Source organism: Podarcis tiliguerta, assembly GCF_965153285.1.
Source record: "Podarcis tiliguerta genome assembly, chromosome: 1".
Taxonomy (NCBI): domain Eukaryota; kingdom Metazoa; phylum Chordata; class Lepidosauria; order Squamata; family Lacertidae; genus Podarcis; species Podarcis tiliguerta.
In genome coordinates this window covers 103082453-103098474 of record NC_139534.1, presented here as the reverse complement: position 1 = coordinate 103098474, position 16022 = coordinate 103082453, and the positions used below count along the sequence as shown (strand labels likewise).

Here is a 16022-nt window from a genome sequence, read left to right as displayed (position 1 = left end):
AAGAGTGCAGTAAAGGTGTCTGTTTGTTGTCAATAGGCAGGGAGTTCCAATGTGTGGCGGCAGCTGCACCAAAAGATTGATTTCTTACAAACATAGAATGAGTTTCATGTGGTACCTGTAGCAGTGCCAGGTCCACAGATCAGAGCAGCCCAGTGGACATAAATATGATGTAAGGCAATTTAGTTGGGGTGTAGGACAAAAGGACAGTTCTGGATTTTAGGCTAAGGCTGCTGCCATTGGAGGCATCTAGCCATTCTCAGCAGAGGCAGATTTAAGGCAGCGTGGCTGGTTCTCATGCACGAGACACAGAGCTGAGGGAGGGGGTCACCACCTCCCTCAGCTCTGTGTCCAGTGCATGAGAACCAGTCACTCTGCTTTAAATCTGGGCATCTCAATTATTATGTCATGTACACTTGGAACAGAAGGTGAGAAGCTGGGGTATGGACCAAATTTTGGCCTTGCACAGGGCACCGTTGAAATTTGAAAGACTAAAGTCTGCCCCTGTTCTCAGTATGAGCTGGTTATAGAAAATATCTTGACAGGGTAGTTTAAACAGTAGAAAAACTTGATTCATAGTATCATAGAATCTTAGAGTTGGAAGGGAGCCAGGGGTCATCTAGTCCAACCCCCTGCAATGCAGGAATCTCAGCTAAAGCATCCATGGCAGCATCCATCCAACCGCCATTTTAAAAACCTCTAAGGAAAGAGAGTTCACAACCTCCCAAGGGAGTCTATTCCACTGTCAAACAGCTCTTGCAGTCAGAATTTTTTGTCTAGTCGGAATCTCCTTTCCTGCAACTTGAAGCCATTGGTTCGAGTCCTACCTTCCAGAGCAGGAGAAAACAAGCTTGCGCCGCCCTCTGTGTGACAGTCCATCAAAATGTGAACGTTTGGATGGGAAGACTGACATTTGACTGGTGGATATACTTGTGAATTCATGGCAGGGATGGCTTGGCTGCGGTGTGCTGAGTTTTCAAGGCCTGAAAAGATTTGGGGGTAGTTATAGCAACCAGATCACTCTGAAGCCCTTTCAGCTCCGGCTGCCAGAACACATTTTTAATTAAAGCGTATAAAAAGTTGTTTTGTCAGGCCTCTCACCATCCCATCAGTTTCAAAATGGTTAATGAGGCATCATCTCTTTTTGATGTTCAGGGAAGCATGGGGGACTACCTAAAATGGCCACCAAGAGAGTTATCTCTCAATCAGGATCCCCACAACAGGGAAAGAGCGACTAGCTTCATGCCACTGACAAGGGGAACGCTTCAGATATGTGTTGCCCTTACAGAACTTGCAAGCCCAAAGTTGCAGTGAGCGTCTGTGGATCTGAAAGGGCACCAGGCAGCCTGTGACTCCTTCCCTCCCTCTTCCCTCTTCCCTCTCCCCCCCAAACCCCTCTCCTCCCCTGTTTTTCTGTGCCACAGCAGGTAGCCTTTCAAATGGCCACCACAGGAGGCAGCAACTTCAACCAGGCAGAAGTGGCAGCTACTCCCTCAGGGGTGTTCGTATAAATATATAAAAGAGAGGCGGAATTTTGAGAAAGCCTGGCTTGGCCTACCTGGTTATTTTAAAGGATAGGCCCAGTCTACCTAGGTATCATTATTTCAGTCTTCAGCCTTTTGTTTATGTTGAGCTAACCAAAAAACAACAGAAATATTTAGAAAATCAGGTTCCAGATTATTTTTTAACCTTTAAAGCCTTTTTAAAGCATTTCTAAAACACTTGATAGTTTTAAAACTATCTAAGCAGTGTACAACATAAGAACAGTCGACAATATCCTTTACACAATAATGCCTCATAAGAAAACCCAGTAAAATGGTAGTATAAAAGCTTATCCGTCATGGAAAGCCTGGACAGAAAGATACTGTACTTTTCCATGTGTAAGACCAGGTGTTTTCTTTAAAAATTATGCTAAAAAGTGGGGGTTGTCTTATACATGGATAGTGCATAGGGTGGACGTTTGATTGGTGGCTGCCGCGGCTGTACCAACAGCTATTGGGCATGTTATTGGTTGCTGCGTCAATAGCTGTTGTTGATTGGCTGACGCTGTGACAATTGGGAGGGCGATTGGCAGCTTCTGCCAGTGAGGGGACGTGACAGGAGGTGGATTTTTGGACACATGCGGGTGAGCGATTTTTGGCAATTCCCCTCAACAACTCTGTGCCATCTCCCCCCATTTTCTTAAATTTGAGTCCCCCCAAATAGGGGTGTCTTATACATGGGGGCGTCTTATAGACGGAAGAGTACAGTAAGTATTTAAAAGAGGTCTGGAGCAGCTCCAGGAGCAAATAATTTTTCTTGAGGGACCTTGAAGTGGCCCATCAACCTTTCTCTCTTGGTAGCCGACTGAGCAGGCACCCTGGCCACTTGGTCACAGTCTTCTCTGCTGTGGTGAGGTGTATTATATTTCTATTCAGGTTAAGGTAATTATGTATAGCCTTGCATCTATACATATAAAATAGCATACACAAAGTTTGCACACATCTAAACCCTCTTATCCCTTTTTTTGTGTGCTTCTTTTTTCATGACGTGTTTGTGACCACCCTACTAAGGGCCCCAGGGCGAGGGGCTGAGGAATGAATTGGGAATGCTACACAAGTCCTCTTAAAAGCAAGAGGAGCTGTGCATAGAGCATATAAACCGATCTGGACTCTGCATTCATCATCTGAGGCCCTTCTTCATGTGCCTTCTCCATGGGAGGTCCAGAGGGTGGCAACAGGAACATGGGCCTTTTCTGCAGTGGCCCCCTTTTTGTGGAATGCTCTCCCCAGGGAGGTTCAGCTGGTGCCTTCATTATATATTTTTAGGTGCCAGGTGGAAAACTCTCCAACTAGGCCTTTGGCTGATTACACAGCCTTCTAAATATTTTGTTGTTTTTGTTTGAACTATTTATTCGTGCTTTTACCTTGTATTTTTATATTGTGAACTGCCCTGAGACCTTTTGATGAAGAAATCTAATAAACAATAAATAAAAAACTATAATAAACTATAATAAACAATAAACAATTAAAAAAAATAAAAATAGAAATCTAATAAACAGCAACAATAATATTTGTGCTCTTGTTCAGCTGCTGTTCATTTTAGAACCCCCTGTCAGATCGTGTCCCTTAGATTCCGTTTGAAATGAGAGCCTGCCTCTGGCCCTCATAGGTGGCTCCAAAACAGCGATCCAGTTTTTGCCTGACTGCCAGCCACAGCCCTAACCCTTTCTTGGCCAGGTAGCTTCTGACTCTGTGTGGAATAGGCACAGACTCCAAAGACATTATCAGGTAAGGTAAAAAGGTAAAGGATCCCTGGACAGTTACATCCAGTCAAAGGTGACTATGGGGTTGCGGCACTCATCTCGTTTTCAGGCCACAGACAGCTTTCCGGGTCATGTGGCCAGCATGACTAAATTGCTTCTGGCACAATGGGACACCGTGATGGAAACCAGAGCACATGGAAACACCTTTTACCTTACCGCTGTAGCGGTACCTATTTATCTACTTGCACTGGTGTGCTTTGAAACTGCTAGGTTGGCAGGAGCTGGGACAGAGCAACGGGAGCTCACCCCGTCACAGGGATTCGAACCACCAACCTTCTGATCGGCAAGCCCAAGAGGCTCAGTGGTTTAGACCACAGCACCACCTGCGTCAGGTAGCCAGCTTAGGAAAGGCTGATCTAAATTATTACAACTAGAATCCAAAGCATGTTTAAACATTCAAAAGAAGTGTTCCAAAGGGTGTATCAGTTGCAGGTCAATCTAATGATGCTTATCAGCTTGACAAGCTAGGCAAGCGTTGCTAAAGACTGGAAAAGACCTGACCCCTTGCTTCTAAAACTAAGGGGGTAGGTCTATAACCCACAGAGGGTGGGTCGCACACATAAGGCTTTTAATGCAGAGGTTTACTGCTGCCAGAGTTAAAAAGCTACAGGCAGTAATGACTCAGGTTAGATAAGGGATTGGATGGGTGGAGCGACTGAACAATACACCCAAGTGCTTTTCTTTCAGCAACCATGGTTCAAATGAAGGTTACATTCCAAGGGGAGTGAACATTTTCCCCCCAAGGAAAGGATTGAAAAGCCCTTATTTTTAGTTTCGGAATGGCTAAGAGGGCAAATGTAACTCTGAATATTGCCATAGTTTTCTGAAACGCATTGAGTCATCTGGGATTAACACTTTGCTACCATATGGGTGTACTCTGCACCTTACCCAAATGGCTCATACCTATGACAAAGAAGTCCCATTAAAGTCCATGGATAGGATCCAGCAATTTGAAATGGGAGATTGGCTTGGAATCTCGAAGCTGAGAATCTTCAGCAGCCTCAAGCAAACTACAATTCGCAGAATTCTCCTTCTCCAACTAGTATAATACAGCCAGCGACATGCTGCTTTATATAACTTTTGAATGGTATAACCAAAGCTCCAAGGGCAATGGTTCCAAGACCTGGGAAGACCTAAACACTGATATGCCTTTAGTTGGGATGTGGGTGGCGCTGTGGTCTAAACCACAGAGCCTTGTGCTTGTTGATCAGGAGGTCGGCAGTTTGAATCCCCGCAACGGGGTGAACTCCCGTTGCTCAGTCCCAGTTCCTGCCAACCTAGCAGTTCGAAAGCACGTCAAAGTGCAAGTAGATAAATAGGTACCGCTGCAGCAGGCAGGCAAATGGTGTTTCCGTGTGCTGCTCTGGTTTTGCCAGAAGCAACTTAGTCATGCTGGCCACATGACCCGGAAAAACTATCTGTGGACAAACGTTGGCTCCCTCGGCCAGTAAAGCGAGATGAGCATGCAACCCCAGTCATGGGCTTAGCTGGGGGGGGGGGGCAAGGAAGGGCAGCTGCCCCCCCTAAATAAATAAATAAATAAATAGAAATAAAAATACATAGCAAACTGAGGTTCTGCTCCCCTAACAAAAGGTCTGCTCCCCTCAGCAAAAATCCTGGCTACGCCCATGCCTTTAGTAGAAGAGATCAGAGAGAAATGTCCTACAGTTCCCATGCTGTTTTACTGGGTGACTAGTGCTGATCTAGGGAATGGAATAAAACCCACCATTATGGAGATGTTGGACCTGACTCCGTAGACACCTTATATATAGCACAGAGAGGCAAAATAGTTTTAATTAAGAGGGTCAGCAACAACAAACAAACAAAAACACAACCACCGGATCACATTAACAATACAGTATCTATCAATACAGCTGTCTTGGTTTACACATGTAGCTCAATATACTCAATCCAAATACGTAGGTATCCAAGCGACTTTAGCATTTATTATTAATGTCCTTTGCTTGATTTTCTGTTTTGATAGTATTTTTCTCCTCTTCTATGCCTTCTTTTCGTATGCCTTCTTTTCTTTAATAAATTGCAATAACACAAATAAATGAAGGGGGGGGGGAAAGGCTCAAGAACACTGCTTTGGTCTTGTCACTTACATTAATTACTTATGGTGGTACTGCAGGAGTGGCTAGGAAAAAGTATATGCCTTTTCTCAAGACACTTCCTGACCTCCCAATTTCTGCTTATATTGACACTAGTGCCCCACTTTTTCTGCTGCATGGTCCTCCAAGTGACTGTACACTATGGAAGGGGAACCTCGGGCCCATGGGACAAAGGCGCTCACCACCAGAGCTCCTTATCTGGTCCTCCCTCGGCATCACTCCAGTGTGCCAGAGAGCCAGTATGGTGTAGTGGTTAAGAGCCATAGATTCGTAATCTGGTGAACCGGGTTCGATTCCCCACTCCTCCACATGCAGCCTCTGGGTGACCTTGGGCTAGTCACACTTCTCTGAAGTCTCTCAGCCCCACTCACCTCACAGAGTGTTTGTTGTGGGGGAGGAAGGGAAAGGAGAATGTTAGCTGCTTTGAGACCCCTTAGGGTAGTGATAAAGCGGGATATCAAATCCAAACTCCTTCTCTTCTTCTTCTGACACCCATTACTGGCCCTATTTGCAGCCTCCTTGAGTCTTTTTGCCTGGTTGCAATGTGTCCTTGCATTTTGTCATGTTGCCCCCAGAAGGATACCTTCACACATCACACACTGGGCCCAGCCACATTTCCCCTTAAGTCCGTTTTTCCTCTTTACCCCGTTTCCCACCTGGTCTGGGTGTCGAATCTCCTTCGCTTTCATTACACAACTTTTGACCCTTTTCTCAGCTTCCCTCTCAGTCCTTCCACACACTCAGGCTACGTCGCTTCCCCTTTTGGATTTTTCTAAAACTCTGCTTGCAGCTAGCATTCCACCACGAACCACCCACCTATTGCTCTTATAGTACTTGATAATCCTTTTATTTAGCTCATGTTACAGTATAATTAAAAGCATCAGAATACAAAGCTAAGCTAACAAGATTAACTACTTTGCTTTTATGTGGCAGCCTTTCAGCCTCACTGCTAGATGTTGTCTGCCGGGGCTGTGAGCCGTTTGGAACAGGGGGTTAGGTAGTTATTTCCTTTACTTGTCTTCCGAGGCCCCATGGCATAACTATATCACCAGGAAACCCTTGATCCCTCGCCACGTCTTACTATGTGCTGAAAAGGGCTGTAGAACAGTATTTCACCATTCGTTTTATCCTCACAACAGTCCTGCGAGGTAGGATGTTGACTTCCCCAAGGCCAGCCACAGATTCCATTGCATCACACCATGGCTGAAAGCCTCCAAGCAAATTCCAGTGTGCCCTGTATATTATAACAGATATGGCGTGAACACGATGGTACAGCTGAAACACTGGGCAGTCAGAAGCATTTATAACACGAGAGGCCCAGATTTCCAGTGCCCACAAATTTCACTAGCTGGCATTATAGTTGATCCACCCATACCAAGTGGTGAGGCTATCCTGGGTCTGAACCACTTCAAGAAGAAGGATACAGCAAAGGCAGGCTTGCACTGCGTGATTTCCCTGATGCTAACCACTGTTCTTCTGCTTTTTCACGTCTGTCCAAAAGACGTACACATAATCTGTTGGACAACTGCAATGCACTCTATGTGGGGCTACTTTTGAAGGTGACCTGGAAACTACAATTAATCCAGAATGTGGCAGCTAGACTGGTGACTGGGAGTGGCTGCCGAGACCACATAACACCTGTCCTGAAAGACCTACATTGGCTCCCAGTACGTTCCAAGCACAATTCAAAGTGTTGCTGCTTACCTTTAAAGCCCTAAAGGGCCTCAGCCCTGTATACCTGAAGGAGGGTCTCCACCCCCATCGTTCAGCCAGGTCACTGAGGTCCAGCGCCGAGGGCCTTCAGGCGGTTCCCTCAATGCGAGAAGTGAGGTTACAGGGAACCAGACAGAGGGCCTTCTCTGTAGTGGCGCCCGCCCTGTGGAGCGCCCTCCCTTCAGATGTGAAGCAAATAAGCAGCTATCTTCTCTTTAAAAGACATCTAAAGGCAGCCCTGTTTAGGGAAGTTTTTAATGTTTGATGTTTTATTGTGTTTTTAATATTTTGTTGGGAGCTGCCTAGAGTGGCTGGGGAAACCCAGCCAGATGGACGGGGTATTATTTATTTATTTAGGTATTATTATTATTTATTATTATTTATCATCATCATTTCCAATTCATACTCACTTGTCTAGTGTGCAATATGAAACACATGAAGGTTTTACAGGTGCAAGGGAGGGAGAATTGTATTATGAATGTTTAAAGATCACCCAGCTCAGTCTTAGGTTATATAAAGATAAATAAAACATAAACAGCAACAATGTGGTGTTAGTACCCATCAGGATGCTTATTTTGGAAGAACAATTTCTTTATGCAATGTTAAAGAAAAGCTGATCATGTCATTTTTGGGGTACTCTAACGATGGCCAGCTCACATATGGAGCAACCGCCTCACCATTGCTGAGAACCTCAAAGAAACCCTGAGGCTTGTATGGACTTCTATGGAAACACCATTGGGAGGATGCGGTGCCTCCATGTGGGCAGGATAGTCATGGCAGATCTAGTTCTCACTGGGGCCAAACAGTTGTCTATGGGAAGCCAGTAAGCAGGACCTGAGCACAACCTCACTCTCCCATTCCAGCAGCAGCTCTTCAGAAGTATACTGCCTCCAATTGTGGAGGCAGAATATAGCACATACCCTCCATTCATTTGTCAAATCCTCTTTCAAAGCCATCCAAGTTTGTTGCCATCATGGCCTCCTGTGGCAGTGAGATCCACAGTTTCACTATGCACTGTGTGAAGAAGCACTTTTCTTTGTCTGCCCTAAATCTTCCAATATTTAGCTTCATGGGACGTCATGGAGTTCTAGAGTTACGAGAGAGGGAGAAAACCTTTTCTCTATCCGCTTTCTCAATACCATGGATGATTTTATACACCTCTACCATGTCAGAGGACGTGGGTGGCACTGTGGGTTAAACCACAGAGCCTAGGGCTTGCCGATCAGAAGGTCGGTGGTTCGAATCCCCGCGACAGGGTGAGCTCCCGTTGCTCGGTCCCAGCTCCTGCCCACCTAGCAGTTCGAAAGCACATCAAAGTGCAAGTAGATAAATAGGTACCGCTCCAGCGGGAAGGTAAATGGCGTTTCCGTGCGCTGCTCTGGTTTGCCAGAAGCGGCTTAATCATGTTGGCCACATGACTCGGAAGCTGTCTGTGGACAAACGCCGGCTCCTCGGCCTATAGAGCAAGATGAGCGCCGCAACCCCAGAGTCGGTCACGACTGGACCTAATGGTCAGGGGTCCCTTTACCTTTACCTTACCATGTCACCTTATAATTAAAAAGCCCCAAATGCTGCAACCTTCCCGCATAGGGGAGTTGCTTCATCCCCTTGATTGTTTCCATTGCCCTTTTCTGCGAATCACGTTTTAACGCTCTACACGCATACGCTCCTGCATCTAGAAAACCAGCACATCAGGGAAAAGGGTAGGTTCGAGTTCTCCATGCTGACATGTGAGATTTTCATAGTCAGGCTGTTGGGGGAAGGACCAACCGCGTCAAATTTCTCAATGTGCAATTTCGCTCAAACACTTATGAAAACAAGCGGCCTTTTTCTAAAGCTAGAAACCAACCGTACCAAACTTTCGTTTTAAGAAAAGGAAATAGCAGAGCTGAATAACAGGAGTACCCAGCGAACACTACACAAGCAGCTCCTTCGCTGCCAGTAATGTTAGGGAGGATTTAGATAATATCTGTACAAAAACTGAAATGGCTGTGAAGAGATTTGACTCTTGTGGGAGCGGGGAGGGAGAATGGGAGACAAGCTTGATAACATACCTTATGGCATTTAAAAGGAAATGAGGCTTCTACAGGTGAAGTCTTAAATGAGCAATAGTCTCCCCCGATGAGAACCGTTCTTTGACAGACAGTTAATGACTGGAACATTTAAGACATAACGTGATTATTGAAAATGAGGCAGGCCATTACAATTGCCTGCCATTGGATGGGGTGGAGCCGACTAGCAGCAGCCAGCTAGTGCTTGTTCATGAAGACAAGAGCTGTCAAAGAAATAATTGAATTTAATGGAATAGAGGCTAAATTATGAAGCTTATGATGTGGGTCATTTTCCTTTAGATATTTCAGGTGCTACATGAGGGAGAATCATGGACGCTGACAGGGATGGCTGCTAAGAGACAGTCAACTGGGTAGAATTTATTGTAAGCTGTATGCAAAAAAACTATCTGGCTGTTTGAAGGTGGATGCTGTAGGCAGATCCATCCATCTCTCAGGGGTCTCTGGGAAGCAGAACCCACTGAAGCTAGATGGCAATGTATTTCCCCCCTCAAATAATGGGAGTTTCTGTCTTCCACACAATGTGTCATACATGGGGCTGCCTCTGGTGACAGTTTGGGAACTTTAGATGCTGCAGAATTTGGCGGCCAAGTTGCTCACTGGGACAAGATGGTTTGAGCATATTATTACACTGATCCTGGCCCAACTGCACTGGCTGCCAATTAGTTTCCAGGCTCAATTCAGAGTGTTGGTTTTGGCCTACAAAGCCTTAAATAGCTCAGGACCGCAGTACCTCTGGAACTATCCCCCCCATCTGAACCGACCTGGACCCTGCAATCATAATCTGAGGCCTTTCTTCATGTGCGTCCTCCACAAGATATCTGGAGGGTGGCAGCATGAGAATGGGGCTTTTCTGTGGTGGCTCCCTGCTCATGGAATGCTTCTCCAGAGTGGCCCACCTGGCACCTACATATATTTAGGCACCAGGTGAAAACCTTTCTCTATAACCAGGCCTTGGGCTGATTAACATTCTTTTAAATCCTTTTAAATGTGTTTGGGAGGGGGCACTATTAGTTAGGGTTTTTTGTTTACTATGTATTTTGTGTTCTCCTTTTATATTGTGTAATGCCCTGTGATCTTCAGGTGAAGGTCAGTATACAAATTTAAGCATTATTACTAATAATACGATAATGCTCCAAAATGCCATTGATTTCAATGAAACTTACTCCTAGGCAGGTATGTATAGGACTTAGGTCTGTCTGGACCTAACCAGGTACCTTTCTATTCTGGTGGATAACCCTGGTTTCTTGAAGAATGAGAGCAAGGCATATTTTTCTGTTTACTCTCTCCACATACCACAAGATTTTATAAATCCCTATTGAGCGCTAACTAAATTTGCTGCTTCTTTTTTAACTAAGTGGAAATTCCTTGAAGGTGGATTAGTTTGGGAAAGCACCATCCCATTGCAAATTTGCTGAAAATAGACTGAATTGGCAGCTGTAGAGTGAATATGGTAGTGCATGTTGGATTCTCATGCGGGAGAAATCAGTTGACCACTGCACTTTACGTTTCTTTACACTGCACTGCACCATTCAGCATCGATTCACAACACACAGCTGTTTGCTCACCACATTCATGAAACGAGAACTAGAAAAAACAACACAGGGTTGATGCAACCTTTCCACTCTTGGCTATGAAATTATTTTTGTGTTTGTGAAGTAACGCACACCAAGGCAGGCTGCTTATTTGCTGAGCGATACAGACCAAAGTGCCTTCGCCAAGTAACCTCAATGACCCCCGTTAAGAATTGCTAATTTTATTTGCAGGGAAAAGAAGGGGATTCCAAGCTATTGAAAGTTCTCAAAATCCTGCTTGTTCATGGCCTCATATTTCAGAGGCTGATTTTTATAAATAGTCGAGGGAGAACACACCCACCAGGCTACATAAAGAACTTGCGAAACAATAAAGCAACATCTGTGAAAGTCAAATACTGGAGAACAAAGCTCTGGGCCTCCAGACGTACATGTTTCAGCAGTTCCCAGACAGTTTTGTATCATGTATCTTAATTTTTGGAATTCCCTTTCAGTTGTTTTGCTTTGGAAGAATGTTGGTCAACAGTTCTTGTTTTCTGGCAAACGTGTGAGAAGGGATGCCCTCTGTCCTCAGACCTCCTGCAGGGTCAGAGGGGATTTTGTGTGTGTGTTGAATCTCGCAATGGAAGGAGGCAGCGTATTCATACTTTCTGATAGGTGTCCTTCCAAAACAAAGAGAAACAAACAACCCCACTCAGCAGATCCGAGTCAGGAAATCCACTGTGGTTAGCCGTAATTTACCAATCAGTCTATCTGCATGTAGCAATAAAAGTGTTGCTAATGTACCAGAACTCCAATAACAAAAGCCAAGAGATGAAAGAGCTATAACTCTGAGTAAAATTTAGGAATTTCCTGAAGAGGGAAAGAGATTTATTTTGATCTCTCCATGGAGTTCTGAACCCCTGGGATAGGATGGGACAATCTCCCTCTCCCGGACTCAAACATGCATGCAAAATAGATAAAACCGGGTAGAACCCAGCCATGCACTGAGATCACTGTGTATGCAAATGGCCCACAGATCTTGCTTCTCATCCCCAGGAACTAGCACCATGCCAGGAACTTACCTCCATGGAAAGGTGTGGCACCGCACTGGCTTCCACATTTCTTGGACTGCACAGAGTAGTGACTGGAGCCACATGGCATCAGATGTGTGACTGTGCCTGCCCTAAGGAGCTCGTGATGGGAAGATCTCTTGTGTCTTACTTGGGCTGATGACTTTCCTGGCCATGTCTTAACCATGCTGCAGGGTGCAAGAATAGGACCAGGTACATTGACTGCAAAGAAGCCTTTGTTCTGAATGTACTCTTTCACTGTATTTATTCTGTAAAAAAGGGGGTGAAGAGAAATCTGGACTATCAATACAAAGTTTTGAAGCCCCCCGTTTCTTGATTTTTACAGTTAATTTCTGACTCGCATTCATGCAATGACAATCCTTCACCTTGAATTGTTTTTAAAAGCAACCTTTACAAAGCCTATTTTAATAAAAGGATTACAATCTACAAAAGGGTAAGAGACAGGTAACCTGAGATCCAATTTTGGAACGTATACTCCTAGTTCAAATGTGCAAGCTTGAACTTAACAAATGTTTAAAATATTTGAGTTTTTTAAACCGTGCCAAAATAAACCACATCTTTTCTAAAGGCTACATATTTAGCTAGGCACTGGCAATGTAAATCATTCAACCATTCCAACTATTTGTTTAAAAGCCTCCTGGAACACGTGCAGCTCCAACAAAACTGAAGAATGAAAAGTCTAGACTGTTGAAGACTACAACTGACTTCCAATCAAATTAAAACAAGTAAGGAACTTTTGGGAGGTTCATTAGGGCTTCACTAATGAAATGCTCTTTAAAAAAAACAAAACATTTTACACAGACCTAGAGCTAAATTGGAAAATGCATACAGTATGTAATATCACACAGTTAAGCAATTTTACCAATACCTAAATTTTTGATTCTAAAGAATATAATTCCTTCCATCCTTTGGATGCAGAGCAAAACAGAATCTCATATGCCTTTGTCCTGCAAGAAGATGCATACAAGGGAGCTGGGTTCCACCTGCACATTCCAGCCTAAGGTGGGAACCATGCACAAAAAAACTTCGGCACCTACATCACTGCACTAAGCCACATGGGCCTATAGGAGGAATTCAACACCACCCTGCTCTGATTGGTCCAGCAGTGCCAGAATTTCAGCTTGCCAGATGGAACAAATTCCCCTTCTTCCCCTGCATCCTGCACTAGGGGGGATCTCCTGACCCTCCCAAGTCTATTTCGGGGGGGGGGCATACAGGGGCAGAGGAGCAAAGCTCTTTTGCATAAGCAGAATTCTATGTGCAGGGCTTGCACTGCTGCGTCTTGTTAGGCAAATCCCACCTGAAGTGTATAAAATGTATATATGTATGTGTGGGTGGGTGGGTGTGCGCGCGCTTTCAATCTCGCGAGATGAACCCATTAAGGCAGGGTTCTTAACCTGGGGCTGGGGGAAGAAGGTAGCAGAAAGAGGGGAGGGGAGGGGAAGGGAGAATGATAGAAAAAGATAAGAGGCGTACAAGATGGAGAACAGTGATAAAGATTGCCCTGGCAGTGCTGAATATATTGGGCAACCCGCTGACACGACACCTGATACACCAACTTAATAGAGGGTTCTAGGGCCCTGTGAGTCTAGGGTGAGGAAGTCAGCCGTGGCATGGAAGATGCACTGCCCTTCTTAGAAGGGGGGAGATATCAGAGGATGGCTGGGTCAAGGGAGGGGGATTCCACTGTACAAAATACCACAGTCAGGTTATGATTTGGGGCCGAATGGGAAACATTGCTGGGTGATGCAAGGTCCCCATTTCTTTCCTGTTCAAGTTGACTTGTTGCAGTATAGTTAATTAGTGAGGGCTTAGGGGAGGCTTACCATGAATCTAATTACAGTGCTGGAAAGCTTTAATAATGCTCTTATTCTGAGACAACGTGATGCTATTTACATATTTTACCATGACATGGACCATGGATGGCTCACAACTCACTGTGCAATCCCGCTGAAAAAATACACAGTATCTCCATGTAGCATTGAAGGAATAGTGACACGACTCGCAATGGTAATTACATTTGTTATCTTAGCCAGTGGGGGTGGACGGGTGGGGGGGACAGGCTCTTACTTTGAACCCTGGGAAGGAGGAAGAACGATCATGATCAGTGTGCAAATTAGAAAGCATCTCACATTTCCTGCGTAAATCAAGAGACATAAACCGTATTCCAGTCTGTCATGCTGAGCTGTAGGCAGCTGTCAAAGGTGAGCCAAGAAGAACAAGGAGTTGAGCCCAGAATCTGAACTGAGCAACCAAGACAGGACACACAGGAACACCCCTGAGCTAGGAAGCCATTGTTGCCCAGACAAGGTCCCAGGTAAACAGGAAGTCTTTATATAGCGCTTCCTGCCAGCCCAATGGGCAACCTGGATGGGGCCATTCTAGAACCTGACTAGATGATCTAAGCTGCAGTTCTGACAGCTCATCATATGCAGCTGAAGCATACAGAACCAAAAGTTCCTAGTTTCTAGCCCAAGCAGCTTCTGATATCTGCTCATGATTGTCTTTTTGAGAGGAAAGGAGTTTGCAGACCATAAGCAACCCACATGTAAGGAGGACGTTAGAATCTGGAGGATGAACTTTGCAGCAGGGTTTATAATCTTGGAATCTTCAATAGATTTTCCCCTCCCCCATTTTCCCTTCAAGAGCAGCCATGTTACTCTGTACTATGCCAAGAATAGCCATGTACATTTGTAGTATTAAAAAGATCAAAAATCCTGAGACATGTTAAGGAACAAATGCTGTATTGTATTTTCAAGGAGCAATGCCCACTTCTTTGGATGTATGAAATGGACAGAGAAATATGGATGTACAGATACACACACGGGTTACTCACCCCTGCAGCTCAGTTTTAGTGTGTGCACCACATGTGCAAGTGTACAGAGACTGAGATGCAATGGTGGATAAACCAAGTTAACGAGAATGAAACAGAACAGGAATCATTGACTCACAGCAAATACATCATATAGTATTTATTTCCTTCAATCCTTCATTTTTTCCATTATAATCTTTTTCACTGAATCTGTAAAACAATAATCAAGGAAAGCTGGAGAAAGAGATTGCCTGGGCAATTCTAAATGATAGGAAACTGACACGGGTGTACATTTCTTGCGGGAGGTTAATCATATCGCCAGTTTGTTTGCTTTTATTTGAGAGGGTTCATAACAACAAGGACTGCTTTAAATGAGACATAATGAATCTTCTCTGCTTCTGTACAACATGAGACTGGGAATCTCCACAGAAATCACATACTGAACAATTAAGATGTGAACATAAAGAATTTGCTAATTTATCCGGATATATCTACTACTACTTGATATATGTTTTAATTTTTCCTGAAAATGGTCTGTATGCCTTCCCTTCAGTGTGTCTGCACAGGGACAATTTTCATTAACCTATACAGTGTTGGCAGAAAACGAACAGTGTTGTTCAAGAGAAAATGCAACATTTTTCAAGATATTAGATGCATATTTTTATTCCGAGCTCCTATCATTTACATACATCTTGAATTTTAGCATTATCGGATAATTTCAATATTTATATTCAACCGAGTGGATTTAGAGTTCAAGAATAATCTGAAAGGTTTTGCATCTTATATTAGGCAGAAAGAGTTAAGACCTGACTAAGCAGGCTACACTTGGTAAAGAAACAATTGCCCATAGTGTGTGTGTGTGTATACAACACACAAACTTTCTCAAAGGCTTGCTAACCCTACCAAAATAGATCTGCTATGAAAGTAAATAAATTTTCGTTGGGATACCTTTGGACAAATCACAGAACTCAGCAGCCAAGTGGTTAAACATTTATGATTTGATTTTATCTCGGCTTGGAATGTCGTTGGAGTGTCCCACTTCTAACAACTGTTTGCTAAGTTAAGGCTTTAATGTTTACACAGCGCTGAATGAAGCAGCCTGGTGACCAGATGTGAATGCTTCTCCAGACTGGAGTTTTCTATCAGATCACCGTCCTAATGGTCCCTGCGCCAATCTTCTTCCTTAGGACGTCCACCAGCCTTTGCAACCTGGAATGGGGGAGGAGAGTGAAGAAAAGGAAACTAATATTAGGAATGTCCTGGCTGAAAGAGACAGTGTTTGCTCTGGACCAATAAGTCCCAGGGGTGGTCATGCTAGGAAACAAAGCATTACTGTAACAGAGACAGGCTCCCAAGGCAGAATGCAGACAATTTGCGAGGAACTTTTAACCTACAGCCCAGCCCCGTC

General features: G+C 44.4%; 1 protein-coding gene across 4 annotated transcripts in view; it reads right to left on the bottom strand.

Annotated features, from left to right (window-relative positions):
* Positions 1–14749: 14749 nt before the first annotated feature.
* Positions 14750–16022, bottom strand: part of MIPOL1 (mirror-image polydactyly 1) — a 191607-nt gene continuing 190334 nt past the window's right edge. For all 4 annotated transcript variants that reach the window (XM_083453028.1, XM_083453029.1, XM_083453030.1 and 1 more), the window contains one exon: positions 14750–15823. In XM_083453028.1, the coding sequence (XP_083309154.1) occupies positions 15757–15823 (67 nt within the window). In that variant the 3' untranslated portion in view covers positions 14750–15756. The remainder of the gene's footprint in view (positions 15824–16022) is intronic.